Genomic DNA, 23,711 nt, shown 5'->3' with positions numbered 1-23,711 from the left:
GATTTTCTAGTCAAAGATACTGGAGTAGCTTGCTTTTTACTTTCCTAGCTCATTTTACAGATGAGAAATTGAAGCAAACAGTGACTTACCCAGAGTCACTCAGTTAATAAGTAACTGATGTCACATTTGAACTGAGGAAGATGAGTCTTCTCAGTTCCAAATCCAGTGCTCTATTCATACCGGAGTCACTTAGTGCCATTTTAAAAGAACCTCTGAATGCTATCCTGTAGGATCCTTTTTGATTTTGATAGTCATTCAGTGTGTTAAATGACACACTCTCATTTTTGTATCATCTACAGCATAGATATACAGTATATATCGATACATATGTCTGTATATGACATATAGATGTATACACACATATAAATGATATAGATATACTATGGAGTATATCTATAGCTATACTATGTGATATATCTGTAGTTGTCCCTTCATCTGCTATAATAATTCCACCAAAAAGATCCTTAATAATCACGGGATTCTTTAGAATCACTCCTTCCCTATCTAGATATTTTGTTAGTTATCTCTCTATTTATCCATTCTAATGTGTTTCTAGGACTCTGATCTAAGTTTGCTTCTCTATAGTTTGTAAACTCAATTCTCTTCCCTCTTTTTGAAAGTTGGGGTGATATTTGCCCTTCAATATTGTGTCATTTCTCCATCTTCTATAGTATTTTAACTATAATCACCAGTTCTTTCAGCATCCAGGGATACAGTTCACTTAGATCAGATGACACTGTTTTGCCATGATTATTACTCTATCCAAGCCAGGCTATCCAGACCTATGGTCTCTTCTTCAGTTTTGTTCCAACAAGCATTGGTGGTACCTAATAACATGAAATTTGCTTCTTTTAATTAAGACTTTAGGTTATTTTTTGTTGCCTAAATTTGCAAGATTTATTTATAGACAATTGAAGCCCAAAATTTTACAACTGGTTCCTTTCTTAGTTTTTAACTTTCTATGAGTGTCTCAATTCCTATTCACTTTCCTTTTCTGTGGTATTCTTTCTGATATCTAATTTAGGGGGTCTATTAAATCAGTCTTTCCCTTTCTGTGTCATTTTTAGTTTAAAATTACAAAAGCATCAAGGACAATTCCAAAATTGCAAACTTGGATATTTCACATATATGAAATAATTTATGATTAATATAATATTAATATCTAAAATAATTTAGTTAATATAATATGAAATGATCAATCTATGATATGATAGTATATAATATCATATGACATGATATAATTAAAATAATATAATGTCCAAAGGGGGAAGCATATTGTGGGTAGAAGACCTGGATTTTCAATTCAGTAAGCATTTTAAACATTAATTTTTATTGTTATCTTTTGTTTTGACTCCTCTTGCATTTCTTTCCCCTTCCTTCTCCAGAAAGCTATCCCAAGCAACTAAGATTTAAAAATAGAGAAGAAAAAAACAGAATTTGCAAGACAAATACAACTGTATTTGAAAGCAAATATAATACCCTATGTCCTTTCAACAAACATTTAGTAAGTCCTTAGAATTTTTGGGTACTGTGCTCAGTAGCCAAGATACACAGCTGAAAAAGAAAACTAGTTTATAAGGTAATAGAATTTTACTAATAGGATTTAAATCATTCTACTTGCTATTTATGTACTTCAGAACAAATCACTTGGTTTTTTAGGAGCTACCTATGTTGTATGAGTTCTAAATTATTTAACATCACTAAACATGTCCCTCACTTTTCCATCCTCACAGTGTCTACTATAGGACTATGTACACAATAAAGCATAATAAAGCAAAGCTTGGTTTCAAATGTTGGGTAGCATAACATGATCTTAATTGTATAATTAAACTTCCAATGACACTTAAAATTTTTTCCCTAGGAACTAAAAAGGGACAGATGTATTATGGATTGCTTTTTTTGAAAGAAGAAATAAGAATGCATGTATTTATTTGTATTTCATCCAAGGAGAGGGGCTTTTTAGAGGGGAAAACTTGGTTTGAGAGATACGTTCCCAGAATGCACTTATAGGACAAAGTCCTGGCAGTTGCAGAAATGCTTGACATGTCAGTAATGTGCTGAGTCTCAGAAGGAAAGTAATAAAAAGCTTTAATATGATCTTTTTTGAGTGAAGATAATTTAGCCAAGACTTGAAGCCAAAAATATTTAAAAGGGTAATAATAATAAATTCATTTTCCCTGTAAACTTAAAGGAGAAAGCAACATATAAATTTCAAGAGAGGGAGCTATTTCACTTTCAGAGAAAATAATGAATGGAAAAATATTATTTTCCAGATTGGATACACGAATAAAAGCATCTCTCTAGGCACCTGGTTTATCCTTCATTTGCTGTTTAGCCTTTTCTTAAAACCATGATTTATGGTGGAAAATGCTTACATTTGGTCATTGCTACTCAGGTATCTTTTTTCCTTCCAAAGGAAAAAATAGCAGCTGAATTCCATATGTGTACCTTCCAGAAAACACAGCTGAGACAAATCATGTCCAGAGATGAAAATCAAATTCCTTACCATAAGTACTGTCTTACTATTTGTGATCCAAATGCAACTTATTTACATATGATCTTTAAAACACATTTGAAATAATTTCTATGAGAAATTCTAAGCCAATTTGAAAATTGATTTTTGATTTATGTTACAAAAATACTTATAATTTAAAATCAAATTATTCTGACAATGTTTTTGTACATTAGTTCAATTCAGCAAGCTCAAGCTAGCTCACCCTGTTCACATCCTTGGAGCAGTCTCCAAATGGCCTTAGGTCATTCATTCTTCTTTCTCAAGAAGTTGAGTACTTAGTTCAATTTTCATTTTTACCTCAACCCTAGCCCTCATGCTAGAGGATTTCTATATACAAAATGATGCTGCCTTAAACACCTAGCTTCCCAATACAGTTATCTTTTTATCTCTTCAAACTTCACTCCACCTCAGTCACCAACTACCCTGGAATAGTAATGACCTTCATCTATTCATCATCCAAAAAGTATTCTAACTTCACAATCTACAACTCTAATTTCCTTTAACTTAAAATATTTAACAAAAATAACACTATTTAACAATATTCTAAGTAGAATGTTTCTTTAAATGATATAGATTGTATCCTCTAAGAATTTTGCCACAAGACAGCTATCGTACAATCTAGAGGCTTTTTTCTGCTATATAAGAGGTCAATGTATAGTTTGGGCAACTCCTTGTTATTTTTGATCCTCTCTAAATGACCGGCCCATCAGCCCTTTCTATTCTATATTTCCTTGAGAATCTTTTACTCATATTCTTCATTAAAGATACTTAATGCTTATATCTTGCAGTCTATGAACACTTACATCTCCAGTGCCCTCTGTGTAATATTTATTTTTAGTTCTTCAGAGACTGTTATGTTCCATGCATCAAATCCATTCAGCAACACTAGTAGAATGATGATGCTAAAAAAAATTGGTCCTTTGATTATGGGAGAAACTTGGCTTTGTCAAAAGAATTTGGCAATTTCCTTACTACAATGCGGTCCAATCTCCTCCCTCTGCTAACATCTCTAACGCATTGTCCATTTGCATTGTCTATCCCCAACAGACACACAGATACATAGATTCTCTGGTTTATCCATCCAACTATGTCATAATCTAAGCAATAGGCATTCTTCATCCACTTGGTCTTTTTTTTTTCCATGTATGGTCAGGCCAAACCCTTTTGAATGGTGGTTAATCTTTTCCAGGAGATGTTGAAATTAGCAGGATGTCCTTTGGAGTGCCTTTCCAATCACAGGATATCTCCATTTCAACTTACATTCTGTGTTGATCTTCTCTGTCACAGAGGCAAACATTTTTGGTGATGATACAACCCCTTATTTTTGCTTCATTTGATGTTTATCATCAGCTGGTTCTTAAATAGTGTCATCTCTGTCAACATGATTTTGGCATATGGGTGGAAGACATCATATTGGTAAAGAGTCTTTAAGGTGGCATATTGCTCCACCTTATTAAATCAATTATTTTATTGAAATGCTTTTTTTCATTTATGTTCCTAAGACCACTTTCTCTGGGGACCTGATCTATTATTGTATATTCGGTTTTGGAGTGTAAGTTCATACATTTTAAAATATCAAATTTGTTCTCTAACATGCTATTTGACTTTCCCTGTAAGAAAGCCTGATAAAAGAATCTAAATATGGTGACTCCATTGTTCTTGATAGAGAAAAAGTGTTGTATAATAATCTATGCAGGCATTTTCCATTTTCTTCTGTTTGTTATTCTCCTTCTATTTCTTGTCCTTGAATGCTCTCAGAATAACTTTGCTTAGCTGAATCTTTTGCCAGGATTTCTTTTAATCTGGTTTCATCCTCTTCTGCTTCTGTCTGCTTCGTGAGATAGTTGTCAAAATCTCTCCTCATTCTTCTTCATAGGATTTTACGAGCAAATAAACATTCTAAGTCAGTTAGCTTTGGCCACCATCACTTCCTACTTGTCAAACAAACCAAGTGTTTGCTGACTGAGGTGATTTATCAGGCCTTTGATGTCCCCGTAGCAATAGATAATGCTGGTTCAACTTTTATATAAAATTATTATAATCAACATCAATGACATTTACTTAATTCAGTACTTATTTTCATGAAAAATAATTTGTTTATATAGTTAAATATTAAGTTGCTTCAATTCAATGTCATATCTTTTTCTTCTTCGTATTCTTTCTGATTTTTGCTCTGACAAAGCACTTGTCTGACTAGATGCTCCTGATTTAGGGATAAATCTCACATTAATAATGTCTTTTTCTACTTATTAAATATGATCAGTTTAACTTACTGTGAAGTTTTGGTGACTTGTGATGTTATTGGTATTCAACACCTATCAATTCTCTTCTTGAATAAAGTGTTAATGATATAAGAATAGTGAGAGTTCTATAAAGTCTATGTACATCTTTGGCTTCTTTTTATTCCCTGTACTATGCTTTCTGAGATATCCACTTTTGCATTGATATCACCAAGTATCAATGTGTATACTGATTTAATTTGTAAGGTCTTGGTAATTTCTTCATTGAATTTCTTCACTGGTATATTTACAACCAAGGTTGGTTACATTTGTATATTTGTAAATATCTACCTTAAGTACAGTAATATGAACTGACCAAAGTCCCTTGAAATGATGTTTCTTGTCTTTGTACATATGATAAAATCAATTGACAGTTAATTTTTTAAATTCTTTTCAAAAAGTACCTGTGAATCATCTGTCCCTGCATGTTTCTTCTTCTTCTTCTTCTTTTTTCTTTTTTTTTTGGTTTATAGTAATTGTATAAAGTTTTATATAATTCATTTATTCTATGAGTAAGCCAACTCATTGGTCTTGGACAAAAATCTTACATTAACAATATTGACAATCCAAGTTCGAGTTTATAATGAATTTTTAAAAAGCACCTGTGTGGTTCTTACCATGAATTTATCACTATCACTCTAGAAATGAAAGGCTGTTGCACAGAACTGAAGGTAATTTTGTATTTTTGTTTCAAGGCTTACCATATAAGCTTAGTCTATGTTATTTTCTTAGCCAAATCACAGCAATTTATACTGAGTTTGCAATATGTTAAAGCCTCTGGAAATTTTTCCTATATAAACCATACCTTCTCCATTTTATACTTGTTTTGAAACTAAAAACAAGATTTTACCTTTATTCCTATTATATTGTGTCTTGATCCACTAATCCAAAAATGTCATAAAGATGACTTTAATTTATCAGGAGTATTTAGATATTCTTTTATGCTAGAATCCTAGAAAATTCTAGATATTTGTTCTTTATTTGAGTTTCAATTCCCTATTTGGCATTTTGCTCCTACCCTTTCTATGTTAAAAATATCTTTATTCTTAGTAGAGAAAATAAATTTGGTGAAATAATTTTTTGAACTTGTATTTTCTTGTTTTCAAAAAATTACATTTAAAACCATGTAAAACTTTTCTGTAATTATATCCGTCTTCACTTCTTAAAATAATGAGGGAAAAAAATGTATGGATGATTGCTTGCTGCTATCCTTTCTTCCTAATTAGAGGCTAACAGAATTTCTTATACTAAACACAACTAAAAAAAATAGAGTAACCTCTTGGAGTCTTGCTCATCAGCCATTTATATGACTGATTTTTTTTAACCACATGATAATTACACAAGAAATAGTATAGTTTTTTTAAAAAATCACTAATGATTTTCTCATTGCCAAATCAAAGTCTTTTTTTCTTAAGTTTTATTCTTCTTGGGCTGTAAAAGCATTTGATAATCTTGAATTTTCCATTCCTCTTCAAATTCTCTTTTTTCCTTGATTTTCTTAACAAGTTATCTGAAAGCCATCTATGGAACTACTATACACGAGGTAATAACAGTGTTTTAACTGTTAAACTTCATAGCTTTTCTTCTGTCCTCATCTTCATTGTCCTCTCCACAGTAGAAGGATGATGAATTCTTCTTTCCATATAGGATCTATCTTGATTTATTATCCAAGGTCACAAGGCCATAAATTTGTAGGTAGAAGAGATCTTAGAGGTTTTCTAGTCCCACCCTCCTCAATTTATTGATGAGGAAACTGATAAGTGACTTTCCTATAATTATATGGGTAGTAAGTATCTGAGGTACAACTTGAATTCACATGAAAGTGGGAAGATTGTTTACCTCCAAGCCCAGTTATCTTTCCACTGTAATACATTGTCTTCTGGGTAATCCTTTCCCCCCTGCTCCTTTTCTTACTTGTCCAACTGTTCTTTCACATTCTCCTTAACTGGGTCACAACCATATATGTTCTGATTCCTAGGCACTGGAATTCCCATAGGCTTTGGGCCTGTAAGAATCTTGGGAATACCCTGGAGATAAAATATAGGTAGGTTGGGAGCAAAATGAAAAGAAAATAGTTCAGCTGATGGGTAACATAGATGTGGAATTCATTATGTTAAAAATTAAAGGGCTCATGGAAGTTTAAATGAATGCACAGCTTATTGGTTGATAAAAGGGAATGAGTGGAAATGAGGGCAACTTTGTTGAATCTTTGGAAAGTGATATCATAGGAGGACTGCTCACATATTTTCCTATATACCACCTAGTCAGAGTCAGAAGCTTTAGCACAATGGACCATTGCATTGTAGATTTAGGTTTAGAGCAGGAAGGATTTTTAGATGAACTTAATCCCTAAACCCTTACTTTACAGATGAGGAAACTAAAGCCCAGGAAGCTCAAGTGACTTTTCCAAACTCACACAGGTTTAACTGGAAGAGCTGAGATTCAAATCCTGGTTCTATAACTCAAGAATCTTATACTTATCCCTTTATGCTATACTACCTCCAATAAAGGGTACATACAGAGTGGTATTTGAAGTCGGAAAGATTTGAACTCAAATCCTGATTCAAACTTACTATCTGTGTGACCCTGGGAAAATCATTTCTCTTTCTGTATTTCAGTTTCCTCATCTGCAAAATGGAAATAATAATAACATCTATCATCCAGAGTGGTGTTTTGGGTAAGGATCAAGTTAACATATAGAAAGCACTTTGCAAGCCTTAAACTCTCATGTTAATGCTAGCTGCCATTATTATTATTATTATTATTATTATATAGTATTTCCTACATTATTAATAATAATATCATCCTGATTTTTCTTGCACATCATGAAGAATATGGAAATATATTTAGAACAATTACATTTGTTTAATCTATACTGGAATGTTTGCTGACTATGAGACAGGGGGAATGAGGGAGAAAAAATTGGAACATAAGATTTTGCAAGGATAAATGTTGAAAATTATCTTTACATGTGTTTGGAAAAATAAAAAGCTATTTAAAAAGGGGGGTAAGAATGGTATCATTTAGATCAATTGTCATGGACTTGGCTCTTTTCAACAGTGAAGTGATTCAAGACAATTCCAATAGACTCATAGAAAAAGTCATTTATATCCAGAGGCAATAAGTTAGATTTGAAGAATAAGTGTAATGTAGCAGTCATGGATGTGCCCTGGATTGTGAGCCTGGGCAGCTGAGCGGATGTCCCCATACGTAGTTTGCCCTCAGTAAAAGGAAAGTTCAGAAAGGAGTAGGGTCTCAGGAGAAAGATAAGTTCTGTTTTGAAGATGCTGAGTTTGAAACATCAGTGGGATATTCAGTGTTTGAAGTCCTATTAGCAGTTGCACAAGCAAGAGTGGAAATCAGGAAAGAGGTTAGAATCAGATAATTGTCTAGATAAAAATGGTATCTGAACATGTGAGCTGATGAGATAGTATCATAGAGAGAAAAGAAAATAAGGTTCAGGATAGAGCTGGGAGGAGGCAGTGTGGAATACCTATTATTAATAGGGGGTGATCTGTATGAAGATCCAGCAAAAGAGAATGATGAGGAGAACCAGGATAAAGTAGTATTAGATAAACCTAGAGAGAAGTATCAATAAAGAAGATTGACAGGGTCAGTGGCTGCAGAGAGGTCAAGAAGAATGAGGATTGAGAAAAGCCATTTGATTTTGTTATTAATTACTATGGAGAGAGCAGTTTCATTTGAATGATGAAGTCACAAGATAATCTGCAAAACATTTGAATCAGTTGGAGGAAATGCAACAGAGGAACCAAATATAGACAACTTTTTCAAGGAGGTTAGCCAAAAAGGAAGATTTAGGAGGTAATAACTGGGAGAGACAAGGATGTGGTTGTCAGAAGCAGAGAGGCAGTCAGTAGACAAATGGAAATTTAAGATAAGTGAGAAATTGGGAATAATAGAAAGGGTAATTTGCTGATGAAGACTAGAGAGAGAATGGGATCTCGTGTGTGTGTGTGTGTGTGTGTGTGTGTGTGTGTGTGTGTGTGTGTGTGTGTAGTGGTTTACTATGGCAAGGAAAAGCCATATTTCTTCGTGTGAGACAGGGGCAAAGGAGGATATAACAGCAAAAGATCACTGAGTGATGCGAGATGGAGAGAAGATGTAAAAAGCATTGCCTTGCTTCAATGAGTATCCTTTCGAGATTATGTAACAAAGTTGTAAGGGATCCAGGCAACATTGTTTCATGATTTTCTTTAGGTTTGTTCAGTGGCCTATGAGTAGGAAAGGAGGTAGCAAACAATGGAAGTAATTCAAGTCTGAGATATAGTAGGGCAAGATCAGTGATAAGATTAAAGAATAACATAGAATTGAACTGCTTTCACTTAGAGGTTAAGACAGGAAAGCAAGAGGAGTGTAGCTAGTACAGGAGAGATGTTCTGAATGAGAACTGAGGGCTCATGGGACTTTTTCATTCTTCTGAAGATCTTTGTTATTAGGAATCTTGGGTAGGGTGGAAGAGATGAATATAGTTGGAAAGAAATGCAATATAAAAATGGAATACAATATAAATAAGAAAAAGTTTGAAATGCTATTTTAGTTGCTTCATCCCATTTGATAGAAAACAACTGGTTGCATTTACCAAAAATATCATGTAAACTTCAAACTTTTTGGCATTCTCTATTGTCCTGGGATGTCAGTAGAAGAATCAATTCACAGACAATATTCTTCTACTTCGTTACCTCAGGACCAAGAAGAGATGAGGATGTTGTATTCCTATAAGTATGCTGCTATCCTAAACCTGTTTTGAAGAAAGAAATAAGATCTGAATGTACCATCTTTCATTTCTAAGAACTGAACATAGCTACCCAAGAAGGTAGGGGATATTAAAATCTCATGTTCCAAAACATGCAACTTTTATCTTTTTTATTTCACTGGAATTCATATTTCTTTGAAGGTTCGGATGTGCGGATATATAAACTTCTTTGGCCATATGGCAACATACCAATTTGCCTTCAATAAGCAAAACATTAGGAAGCAGGAAAATACATACTTGGAAGTATTCTGAAGTGACATTTGTTCAGATGGTTTTCAAAGACAATGATCTTATATGCCAAAGGCAAATAGTTCAGATTTACATCCAAGGATTTGAGATTGTTTTAATTCCATCGAACAACTGAGAATTGAACTTTAGAATAGATGCTACTAATCCAGAGAGATGAAGCAGCTGTATATGTTATATGATTTTTAAGGATACCCTGAAGGTTTTTCATCTAAAAACATGCATCCCCCACTTGCTCAGCTGAATCATGCATTTGGCCTAAGAATTCTTGCTCTATATTAAAAAATAACATCACCTGAGAATTCATTGACGTACTCAATCATTTATAGCTCAGTGTTATTTATATCTTTTCAATGTAATGTAATTCAATCACCACATATTTAATATCTGCTATGAGTAGATTCCTGATATTAAGGAGATTAGTGCTTTTGAATAATATAAGTATATGAAGGATACAATGAATCACTTTGGGTTTGGAGGAATCAGGGAAAGTTACATAGAAGAAATAACATTGGAATTATAACTTAAAGGGGCAGGGCAGGTCCCTTTATTATTATCGTCATTATCAAAAACATAAGCAAAGAATCACAGAATGTTAAAAACCAAAGAAATCTTTGAATCCACTTACATTAGAAAATAACTTTCATATGTAATATAATATAAATATATTTACAGTAGAAAATATTTTACAAATGAGAAAACCGAGTCTCAAAGAAGATGGAGGCTAGAAAATATTCCTCTAGATTTTTTTTTTACTGAGGCAATTGGGGTTAAGTGCCTAGCCCAGGGTCACATAGCTAGGAAATGTTAAGTGTCTGAGGCCAGATTTGAACTCAAGTCTTCCACACTTCAGGGCTGGTGCTCTATCCACTGAGCCATCTAGTTGCCCACCACTAGCTTTTTGAAAAATAACTTCACAACTGCTTAGTGGTAGAACTAAGTCTTGAATTCAGATCATCTCCTTGTATACAATAACTCTTTAATCCCCCCAAATGCCATGTTAACCATTACATGGTTTTACCCCATCCTTTAATAACTCAATCTTCCACTATAGTGTCATAGTGCTTCCTGAAATGGAAGTGACCATGGACTTGCAAAAGTTAAGAAACAAAGTGTGGTTACCAGGTATTTGATTTGTTCATAGACTTGGTCATGCTACTTCCACATTTAAAACTCTTAACGTTATCCTTATTGTTAGTTAAGCAAAGCATAAACTTTTTTCTGGCAGTTAGGTAGTACAGAGTTAGAACACTGAGACTGGAGCCAGGGAGTCCCAAGTTCAAATCTGTCCTAAGACACTTAATCATGTGACTGAAAAAGCCACTTCACTTCTGTCTATCTCAGTTACCTCAACTGCAAGATGGGGATAATAGAGCCTACTTCCCTATAAAATAGGCCTTAAATTATTATGATTTTCATACACTCAAAGCAAGGACACTTATCCACTACTTGATTCAGTTTAATTCAGTAAACATTTATTCAATGCCTACTGTATGCAAAGTTCTATGGTTAACACCAGTTGATATATAAAGTTTAGAAAAGATTTAATCATTTATATCATGAGGCAATTAGTTTAATAAGAGTATGGTAAAGATGTAACTAACTTACAATGCAAAAAATAATATATTATACTTTAAATTTATGAGAAATACAAATACCAGTGGGTAGAATTGTCAGTAATTACAAAGATTTAGGCTCAACTTTAGGAGCAAATGATCACAATTAAATTTTTCAAAAAATGGAGTCTCAGGTTCTCATTATTAAGAATTCTCAAGTGGGAACTAGATTACCATTTATTGGGAATGTTCTTAAGCGATTCATGTGTTGGCTAAGGTTTGAATTACATAAGCTCTAGTTTCCCATTCCCTAGCCTATAATCTCACATGCTTCTCAGGAAGGCAAAATAAACACAAAGGAAAAAGCTTCTTTGGCCTCTGGACTAATTAATTTTATAGAAAGGTAGTCATATTTGCAAAGGAAGTCATTCATATGTACATCCTTCATTTGACCCTCATGAAGGAGGCTGTCTTTCTGTTCCTATCAGAATAGTGTGACACTTTTTACAATATTGGTACTTAATAAAAATGTGTTGAATTAACAAATGAAAAAAATGACTCAAACCCCAACAAAGTGACATCTGGTCTTTGTAAAAGAAATCAATTTCTAGAGCATTTTTTGGGACAAGTGTTGTGTTCCGGATCAAAATTACTGCATCTACAAACTAATACAACAAAAGGTAGTATCATTGATGATAATCATGGCGATGACCCTGAGTTATTGTGAAAAAGTCAAACTAATTTCTACAGACACCATTTTAAAAAGTAGAATATATATAACATTTCAGAATAGTTTTCACTTTAAAAGTCCTTAGTAATTAAAGAGTTACATTTCCATTATGCAGATTTCCCTCCCTTTCCACAACAATCTTATGCAGATAATTTAACAGCTAACTCTATTTTACTTTGCTACATTTGCTACTCTAAATGTTATTCTTATTTTACTTTAAAATGAAATGCAGGCATTATTTTTAAATATTAAATTTGAAGCAATGGTTTTTGGGGCATTTAAAATTAGACACTTTGACAAAATATGCATTTATTAAATCAATCAGTCAGGCTTAGACGACACTAAAAGGCAGCTGTGTAGTGAGTAATATGAATACTTTGTCCTTTTAGAAGTTGGAGGAGAGAACATTAGTAGTCTCCTGCGCCTGGAAACTATCAAAGCATTTGGCATTCTGGGTATTTTTTTCTTTGCTTTTCTTAATCTAAAAATTAGTCTGATCCTATTTTCTCAGTTTTACAGTATATGTGATACTTTATTATATCCTCATATCTCTTCCCCTTTCTTTTCCCTGGTCCCTTCCCTTGGCTCATTTGTTTGAATGAGAGTGAGCTTGAGAAGTATTCTCTTCATGTGGTATATGACTCATAGGACAATATGACTGCAAAGAGAACCCAAACATAATATCTCTGAAGCTTCTATTTCAAGTAAGCTTCCAGGAAATCAACCAATTATAAATCACACATCAAACCAATGTCTAAATTGTTATAAAATGTGCAAACAATTCTGAGGCATTTTCATAGATAACTACTGTTGTCCACAACAACAGAAAAATGAAAAAAAAAACATTTTGGAAGTAAACATTCTGTAAAGTTCAAGGTCCAAAGAGGACATAAAATATGTTCAAGAACAGATATTAAATTCAGTATTAGGAATCTATTGTGAATTATTTTGAGCTAAGCTTGAAAATATGCTTCTAGTATTTCTTTTCTTTCCCCTATATTCTATTTATTTCCCTTTTAGCAGCTGGATGGTACAGAATCCTGAGATTGATGTAAGAATATAAAGATAGATATTAACAATTAGGTGGGCATGGGAGTCTGGGTGGAAGAGAGATGTGTATAGATATACTTTTACATTTAATCTACTTTATTAACATTTTATCTCTCACTTTCTTAAATTTAAATAATTAAAAACAATAAACCAAACCCTAATCTGTAATATTTGTTGATTTCTGAAGTGTAACACTGTAACACTGAAAATATGGCTCCATTCAGGACATTCCTGATTTGGGAATCTTGAAAACTTGATTTCAAATCTAACCTCATACAATTAATAGCTGGATGACTCTGAATGATGCATTTGGTTTCTGTTTGTTCATTTCTAAAATGGGAATAAGAATAGCACTTATCAAATTAAAGCTAAATTCTGAGAGGTTATGTTATCCTTTTCAAGTCCAGGGATTAAGGGACCTTCAAGAAGCAGATATTTGTTCAGTTGTGTACAGTTTGGATGAAGAGATGAATGATTTTACTCACAAAGACATGGTTTTGTAGGAGGAATGTTTTCTTCATTGAAGCAGACACAACCTCTTGGTGGATGGTCTTTGTGAATTACTGTTGCCCAAAATTTTGCCATTCAGTGGCCAACTCTTTGGCACAGAACTTAGCTGGAGTGGTTCTTAGCCATACAAAAGTAGCCCATGCTATTTTCTACTACAGAGGAATTTAGCTCTTTCTAATTCAGGAGAACCTACATGACTTTGTCCTTACCTATTCATTGCATAATCTGCAAAAACCTGTGGTTACTTCCACAGGATAATGGAGCATGGGGATGCATACATACATATATATGTATATGTCTATATATATGTATATTTAACTTCCAAAGTTTAACAAAGATCATTGCCAGATAATATCTAATGTAACAAAAATATTTCATCTAATCTATGTTCACAGGTGTTAAATCTTCTGAAGTGTTCCCTTAATACTGCTATATGAAAATATGTTTTTACCAACTGAATTCTGTTCTAATGTTATTATTCTTTCACCAACATTTTACCTCTGGTCCTGGTGGTCCAGATGGTCCGTGGGGGCCTGGATCACCTGGTTGTCCCTAAAAAGAAAAGAAAAAAAAGCAAGGATAAGAATTTATAAAATAACTACATAAAGAAACAAGCATATAATAAACTAGCATTTTACAATGCCATTATGCCCTTTAAAATTTTATTGGTTTACCACACAAAAACTAGCAAAATTATATTCCATTTATTGAAAGGTTTCAACATTATTATAAAAATTCATTTAAAAATAATTTCATCTATACTCATTTTGAAATAATATTAATATAAAATAAATTAATGCTTGTGGTTCTGAAACACTCGAGTCTTTCAATGATTGCCTATTAGATCATTCCTTTTTTCTCTAATTTTCATTCTCTTTTACTTTACTGGCTACTTACCTCATTCTTAAAGCAATTAAATCACTTTTGTTTAACCCTACTACCTACTATTTCATGAAATTAACATTTTACATCCTGGGTATAGAGTTGATCCAAATCTTTCAAGTCATTGTAAATGAGACTCTTTAGTGTTCTGGCAATCATCACAATGGTATCTTCAAACAGGAGTATCTGGAGAAGCTCACCATCTATAAGTGATTCCTTCCTGGACTTGAACTCTGTGCAGGCTCTAAGTGAGAGGCAAGACAGTGATATATATCTCTGAAAAGCATATGTCTCTCTGTATTATTATTAACTTGATATTAATAATCAGGAGTTTACAGAACAAAGTTATCACAGTTGTGAAATTGTCCAAGGAATCTTGTATGATTCACAAAAAAAAACACTTTCTTAGAAGAGAGTTCTTAAGGTAGTAGTTTTTCCTACTAAATTAAAACTTTTTATTAAAAACGAATAATATAGATAGATTTTATATGTTCTATGGCTTTCAGTCACTTGTATGACTCTAATGATATGATATACAATAGATTATCTTTCATGAAGGTCTGCCTATTATCTTATCAAACTTTCAAGAAATCCATCAATAACACATCAATATTATTTACACAAACACATATGCATATGTGTGGGAAAGTAGGAACTAAGTCAATAATTATACATATTCTCTAGCTTGCTTTTCTGCATATAAAAAAAATCTAATTTTTTTTTTTTGCACATCTTTGGTATCTTCCCTCTCTCAGACACCTTGAAAATGAATGCTTTTAATAATATGTTGTGTCTAGGTTGGACTTCCTCTGTGTGTACTTGCTCTGGGACATTTATTATGACTATTTTTAGTTCAAGTCTTAAAAAGTGACATTTACTTTCATTGTCTCTATTTTCTTTCTTCCTATTTGCTTCTCAATCTTATCAAAACTGGGTTCTTATCTCCTTTAACAGAAGCTACTCACTTTGAGTTTACCAATCATAATTTAGTTATTAAATCCAATAATCATTTCTCTGCCTTCATATTTCTTTACCTCTACAGCATTTGACAATATTGAACACCCTCCTTTTAAGTAACATTTCCTTCTTTGCTTTATGTTCTCCTCTGCTTTTCTTTTACTTGGCTGCCTATTTCTTTGCAATCCACTGCTGAATTATTTCCCATGGTTTTCCTCTTAAATTGAATTAAGTGAATATATCTTTGCTAGTAGATGATATATATGGATAAACAGATACTGAGATACACACATGTAGATAAATATATGCACATATATGTATATGTGTGTATTTATATAATACATAAATGCTTATATGTATAAATATATGTATTCTATAACTTTCACTGTCTATATATATATATGTATTTATTATATATACATATATAAATGTGTGCAACTCCTATCTCTTCTTACTTTACATTTCCAATTTAATGTTCAAATAGCATTTCAAATGTAACATATCCAAAACAAAATTCATCTTTCCCTCTAAACTCACCACTCTTTCAAATTTCATTTCTATTAAAAACACTACCATGCTTTAGTCAATTACCTAGTTGGTTTACTACATAGATTTCATTCTTGATACTTCATTGTCCCTAAATCCTCAAGTTCAATCATTTTTGAAATCCAGATTCTAGCCTAACTTGCTTTATGTCTTTCTCCTTAACTCCACTCACTAGACTCCTAACCTACTCCAGTCCCTTATTATCTCTTTTCTAGATTGTTCAACAGTCTCTTAATTCGATTCTCAGATTTTAGTCTCTTCTCTCCCCATCTATTCTCCACAGAATTACCAAAATAATCTTAGGACATATTTGGCCATGTCACCATCCTGCTCAGGAACAATCAAACAGGTTCCTCCAGTGATCCTATGCACTGTTCCTTGTTTCTCCTGATACATGTCTTAAATGTAAGATGTTGTGTGGAGAGGTGAGGTTAGGCTTTTTCATGGTTTTATATAGAATCCTAGTTTTGCATTCTGCTGTGTAGATAGAAGTAATAACTTTTTTTGTCTTTTTGTATTTATTTGAGTTCAAACTGAAAAAATTAAGAGACTGACTCTCTCATCAGCATACTTTAATGTCAGAATCCAGGCAATAACTGGGCTTAAATACACCAAATGTTTATTATTATCTGAAAGAAATACTCATAAAATAGTCCCTCTACCATTTAAGAAAAATTGATGTATAAAAATTCTTATTATGAAATAGAAACCTTTGGGACTTATTAATTTTTAAAGGTTTACTAACTTAGGAAAATTATTAATCCTTGTTTCCTTTTAAAAAGCTATGATTTTTAAATGAAATTAAATATATATTCAAATTTACTTTTTTGCTTTGTTTTTGTACATTCTGGTTTACTTTTAAATTTATTGATAATATGTTGATTTTACACAATAGACACTTTAATAAAAATACTCATTTTAATCTTTTACAAAGTAAACTTCCTAAAGCTTGTTTGCTAACAGAAAGAAGTGATATATGCTTTTTAACTTTAATCATCATATCAACATAGACCTTTGTATTTGAATAGTTTTGTTTGATTTCCATGTTGACCTTTCAAACATTATCATAGTTTATTTGTACATGGTCATTTTGTCTCTGATTTCTTCACTTTACACTGCATATAAATCTTCCTCGGTTTCTCTAAATTCCTTTTATTCATTATTCCTTAGCGCATTCAGCATTCCATTTCACTGGAAATTTGTCCAGTTATTTATCCAATTATTTCCCATCATCAGTCACTTATTTGGCTTATTTTCAAACTTTTTTCCTATTAAAAAATGTTGATATGAACTTTTTTGGATATATAGATATTTTCTTTCTGCAAATAAATTATTTCAAATAAAGTTCTAGTGTTATTTTCTGTGTCAAAAGATCTGAGAAATTCGATAGTTTTTCTTGCAAAATATTAAGCACTTAATAAATGCATGGAAATTTATATTTTAAATAGAATCCTATTTTATGTTATCCTGTATAAATGGAAATAAAATTCTTTTGTCTTTTTGTATTTTTTTTAGGTCAAACTGAAATTTTTTTTTAAAAAAGCCAATTTTCCCATATTCCCTTTAATAATGAGTTTTGTTCATCTTTGACCATCTAGTCTAGAACTGATAGTTACATGTTTCAAGATTATTTTAACTTGTATTTAGTTTCTCTTTAATGATTTTGCTACTGAGCATTTTCTTCATTTGAAAATTATTTACTTATTTACTTAGGAATAATTTGTAATCTTATATGTTTGTCAGTTTCATATATATGTATGTGCACATATATATGCACATTTAATATTACATGTCCATCAGAACTATCTAATGGAAAGATCTTTCCTCAAAGAGAATGGGTTCACACTGTTCTCTCTGCATTCAGAATTATCCTTCTCTTATCCTTCAAAAGTTATACAAAAATTACTAAAGCTCTTAAAGTAGAGATTTTTACCCTGCCATTTTTTGACTCAAGAAGCTTCAGGAGCTGCCTTATTGGTTCTATGACAAAAGATAAACTCCTTGGCTGAGCTTCCCAAATTCTTTAAAATCTGAACTAACTTTTCAGGCATAACACTCATTATGCTTTTACATATTCACCATTCTAGCCAAGCTGCCCTATTAGCTAGATGTTCCCTATACATAACTCTTTGCACTGGCTCTCCTTTATATCTGGGATGCACTGCCTCTTTATCTCCATTTTATAGAATTCTTAGCTTTTCTTCAACATTCAGCTAAAGTGCTATCTCCTTAAAGAATATTATGTTGATCCCCCGACTTGATGGTTTCTCCTATCTCCAAAATTATTTTGTATGTCATTTAAATCTAATTTTCTTGATATATATTATTTTTTCCAATAAAATATAATCTACTTGAGTGCTTTGGCAATTTTGTTTTTTCTTTATTTCCCTGTCACCTAATACTAGCGTCTGTTGAATAAATGAATAAAAATTGACATACAGCATCAAATGATGGCTTTTAAGAGAGGATATCCAAGGTTTGGGGGTAGAATGTTTGGTATTATTATCTCAAAAGATAACCTAAGGAACATTGGTAATTATCAACTTATGTGCCTAGTTTCCCATCTCAAAAAATGTTTGTGACAATAATCTAAACATTGAGATGTATTCATTATCATCATTGAGAATGGTTTCAGTGAAGATATTAAAAGAAAATAGGCAGAACTTAGCAATTTTTCCATAGAATATACTTTTATAGTCATATAATTGACTATCAGCTATAAACAATCCAAACACTATTGTGGTTACTGCTTCACTATAAGAAAAATATTGATTCAATAGAGTAAAGCATTGCCTTGAGGTCTCTTCCAACAATGTGTCTACATCTCAGGTGTAAAACTCATACGAGATTTCATGAAAGGTGCAATAATAAAGTTAGTTGACAATCTCCCGAGTATGAATATCAATCAAGACATATAACAGGGAGACATGCTCACCAAAGGTATGTGTCACTGTCATGGGAAAATTCCAATGCAGAGTCCAAGATGAAGAAAGATACCCTAAAATTGTGGAGTTTCCAGATGCTCTTATTTAATATGACCTTGTGCTGATTGCATCAAACCTCAGAATAGTGCAGAGCCTCCTAAAGGAGTTACAAAGTTACTGAAGAGTTTGACCTAACTATACATAAAGGGAAAAAATAAGTGGAAGAAGAATTCCGATTGTCCAAAGTATGATTTGCAGGAGAGTGAACAACTTGTAGATGTGATCCAATTGTGCCTTTACAACTCCTGAATTGGTCATGTCTGGAAATATGTCTCATTCTGTATCTTGTCTTTCACTTCTCTATGAGAAAATGGGTAGTGAGCTTTACAGTTGGTCTTCTAGAATTGTGGTAGATCATTTTGATCAACATTCTTAAATCTTTCAAAATTGTTTGATTTTCAATTGTCCACTTGCCTCTGTTTCTTTCATTCTTCATCAAGCCATACAAATCTTTCCAGGTTTTTCTAAAACCATCATTTCTTTTTTTAAAAAAGTTAAAGCTTTTTATTTTCAAAACATATGCATGGATAATTTTCAACATTCACCTTTGCAAAACCTTGTATTCTAATTTTTTTCCTTTTCTTCCCCTTACCCTCTCCCCAGATGGCAGAAATCCAATATGTTAAACATGTACAATTCTTCTATACATATTTTCACAATTATCATGCTGCACAAGAAAAATCAGATCAAAAAGGGAAAAAATGAGGAAGAAAGCAAAATGCAAGCAAACAACAATAAAAAGGTGAAAATATTATGTTGTAATCCATACTCAGTCCCTACAGTCCTCTTTCTGGGTACAGATGGCTCTCTTCATCACACGACCATCAGAACTAGCCTGGCTCCCTCAGTATTGAAAAGAGCCACATCTATCAGAATTGGTCATCATATAATCTTGCTGTTGCAATGTATATGTTCTCCTGGATCTACTCACTTCTCTCAGTATCAGTTCATGTAAGTCTCTCCAGTCCTCTCTGAAATCATCCTGCTGAATGTTTCTTATAAAACAGTAATATTCCATAATATTCATATACCATAACTTATTCAGCCATTCTCCAATGGATAGGTATCCAATCAGTTTCCAGTTTCTTGTCACTACAAAAAGGACTGCTTCTAACATTTTTGCACACATAGATCCTCTTCCCTTTTTATGATCTCCTTGGGATACTGTTGGATCAAAGGGTAAGCACAGTTTTATAGTCCCTTGAGCATAGTTATTTCTAGTACTTTGCAAATGTGAAAAGAGTTGCTTAATTACTTCTCTCCATATGGGCCCTTTTCTTCTTTATTTGACTTCTTTGGGGTATAGGTCTAGTGGAGGTATGCGTAGTTTAGTCATATTTGGAGTATAGCCTTAAATTGCTTTCCAGAATGGCCAGACCAAGTCACAGGCGCCACCAACAGTGTACTAATGTAGTTCTTTTCCTGAAATTCTTTCAACAATTAATTTAATCAATTAAAATACTTTGATTTGCATTTCTAAAATTATTAGTGATTTGGATAATACTTACATATTAAATAATAGTCTGGATTTCATTCTTTAAAAATAAACATTTGTTCATATCCTATGACAATTTATTAATTGGGGAATGACTCTTATTCTTAGAAAATTCCTTCAGGAAATGAGCCATTTTATGAGAAAACTTCTGCATATCTCACTCTTTACCCATTAATGTTTCCATTCTTAGTTACTTTGATTTTAATAATAAAAACAATTTTATATAATAAAATAGCAAATTTTATTCTTGGTTTCTTATCTTGTTTAGTCATGTGCATGGATCTGAAAGATATTTTTTTCTTTGATGCTCTTTTTAAAAATGATATGATCTTTTTATAGCTAAATCATGTCAAGTAATCATTTATTAAATATTTACTATGTTGCAAGGTACTAGATACTGGAAACATAAATAGAAGCAAATAGAATGACAGTCTCTTTGCTCAAACAATTTATATTTTAATGGGAGAAAACAACACAAAAAAGAAAGCTGAAGGATACGGGAAAAAAGCAGGGATGTGCTGGAGTCAGTTCATATCCCACTTGCAAGGATCAACTGTTGTTTTTATTATGTGCCTTTAAACCTCAAAAACTGTCAACTGCTACAAATCAGGAATTGATTTATTGTTTTATGGATTGTCTGGTCTTAAATGTTGAAGAAAATGTTAACGAAGTGTATTAAACTTAGAAGTGATTCATAAATTCATTTTCCTCCAGCTTGTTTTTAAACATTTTCCAGCATATCCATGAAAAAAGATAACCTGTTTTGGGGCATGGCAGAAATAAAAACTGATAGAGTAAGGAGGAAGGCCAGAGAGGAATAATGGAGTAAATTTGAATATAGTATCCACTTGTATCTACAACACTAAGAAGTGTGAAATGTTAATTTATATCTAATTTTTCCCAGATTGCTTTCCATTTCTTACAATAAGAAATGATTTGGGGGTTTACTGAATACTAGGCTACTAGGCTGACTTGCTTCTGTATGTTGAATATCTATTCTGTTTTGATGATTCTTCTATCTTGACTAGTATAAAATCATGATTACGTCTTTGTACTATAGTTTGATATCTCATTTTTCTAGGCTGCTTTCCTTTCCACTTAAAAAAAAGTTTCCCTTGAAAGACTTGAACTTTTGCTACTCCATATGAATTTAGTTATTTTCCCTCCAGCTCTATAAAATATTCCTTTCTTAGGTTGATTAGTATGGCACTGAATAAGTAATATTAGTTTGGGTAGGTTTGTTATTTTTATTATACTGGCACTGTCTACTCATGAGCAATTAATTTCTCCAATTATTGAGGTCAGTCTTTATTTCCCTAGAGAGTCTCTTGTAATCATACCCAGATTGTTTCCATATGTGTTGGTAGATGGCCTCCCAGGTATTTTATACATTCTGCAGTTATTGTAAATGGAATTTCCTCTTTATATCTCTTCCTGTTGCATTTTGTAGACTATGAGTAGTAATGCCAAAGACTTATGTAGATTTAGATCATGAAATTTTATTGACTTTATTAGTTTTAATATATTTTAATTGATTCTCTCATTTTCTTTGAGTAAATCATCATACTATCTGAAAAATGTGGTAATTTTAATTCTTGTTTATCTATGTTTATTCTCTCAAATCACATTTTTTTCTTATTCCTATAACTAGCAGTTCTACTATCATATAAAATATTAGTGGTGATAGTGAATATTTTTGCTTTACTCAATCTTAATGGAAAAATTTGTAGTTCGGTACCATTAAATACATATAATTTGTGAAGCAAAGAATTTTCTATTTTAGTATTCTTTTAAAAACATAAATGGATATTAGATTTTGTTTAAAAAGGTTTTTTCTGCACATTTGACATTCATAAGATTTCCATTATTATTATGTTTTATTTTATTTGTAGTTTTCATAATGGAAAATTAAACTTGAAATCCTGGCATAAATTCCACCTAGTTATGATTTTTTTTGATATGTTCCTATAAACCTCTTTGCTAATCTTTCAGGGTGCTCAGTGGATATCTTAAACTAATACATCCCAAATGGAACAATTATCTCCTTCCCCACAATTTCCTTTTACTCTAGAAGGCAACATCATTCTCCCAGATCCTGAAGCTTACAACCTAAGAATAAACTGTTACTTGAATTTTTGATAGAATTTACTTGTAAATTCATTTGTTTCTTTTCTTTTTCTATAAGGTATCATTTGTGTCCTTTTCATTATTTATTTCCTGTAGGTGTGGATTATTTGAATTTTTTGCTTCTTCTCTTGAGTTCAAATCTGGTCTCAAACATTTAATACTTCCTAGCTATGTGGCCCTAGGCAAGTCACTTAACTCCAATTACTCTCAGCAAAAAAAAAAAAAAAAAGTGACTTTTTTACATTGAATATTATTAAAATTATTTTTAATTTTCAGAATTTGGGGGAAATTAATTAAGGTGTTTAAAATTTGTTGGTTTTTTAGTTGTTATACTCCCAATTTATTGATCTATTCCTTCTCTCTTGTCTTTAGTGGAGTTATCTGCCAATTACATATTTTCCCATAAAGGCTACTTTGGCTGTATCCTACAAATTTTGGTATATTATGTTATTATAATTTTCTCTGATAAAATATCCCTATAATTTATTCTCTGACATACCATTTCCTCAGGATTAAGTTATTTAGTTTCTAATTTTTAACTCTTTCTTTAATTTTCCTTTACTGAGTATAATTTCTATTGCATTGTTATTTTTTTAAGAAGAATGTGTTTAATATTTCTTCTTTCCTTACCTATTTTCTTATTTTGGGTCTAAGGTTTTTATGCAACACATTTTGAATTTTTGTAAATGCATTGTGCAGTGCTGAAAAATATGTATATGCAGATTAAGGGCCGGTAAACAGAAAAAATAAGCCTCCAATAGAATAAAGGATTTCTAAGTATTCCTAAAAGACCAGAACTAAATAGATATTTTGAAATGAAAATATATGCAGCAAGAGAAACATAGGAAATCATACACTGTTGTTTAACTGAAAGGGAATTGTGAAGATAAATTGTTTTCATGTTAATAAAGAGATAAGAAACAAATGTCTTCCCAGAACTCTAATATTTTTTAAGTCTAAAGAAGTTAAAATGATGGCAGATCTATGGATGGTTTTGTTCTTGTTTTAATGGTCTTAGAAGACTAAAATGGGAGAAAAAGGGCATTATAAGGGGAGGAAA

At 32.1% G+C, this 23,711-nt stretch overlaps 1 protein-coding gene across 2 annotated transcripts in view; it reads right to left on the bottom strand.

Annotated features, from left to right (window-relative positions):
* Window positions 1–23,711, bottom strand: part of COL24A1 (collagen type XXIV alpha 1 chain) — a 357,598-nt gene that overhangs the window by 196,156 nt on the left and 137,731 nt on the right. For both annotated transcript variants that reach the window (XM_031969393.1, XM_031969394.1), the window contains one exon: window positions 14,159–14,212. In XM_031969393.1, coding sequence (XP_031825253.1) covers window positions 14,159–14,212 — 54 coding nt within the window. The remainder of the gene's footprint in view (window positions 1–14,158; window positions 14,213–23,711) is intronic.

This window comes from Sarcophilus harrisii, chromosome 4 (genome assembly GCF_902635505.1).
Source record: "Sarcophilus harrisii chromosome 4, mSarHar1.11, whole genome shotgun sequence".
Lineage (NCBI taxonomy): Eukaryota > Metazoa > Chordata > Mammalia > Dasyuromorphia > Dasyuridae > Sarcophilus > Sarcophilus harrisii.
This window is presented reverse-complemented; position numbering and strand designations above follow the sequence as displayed.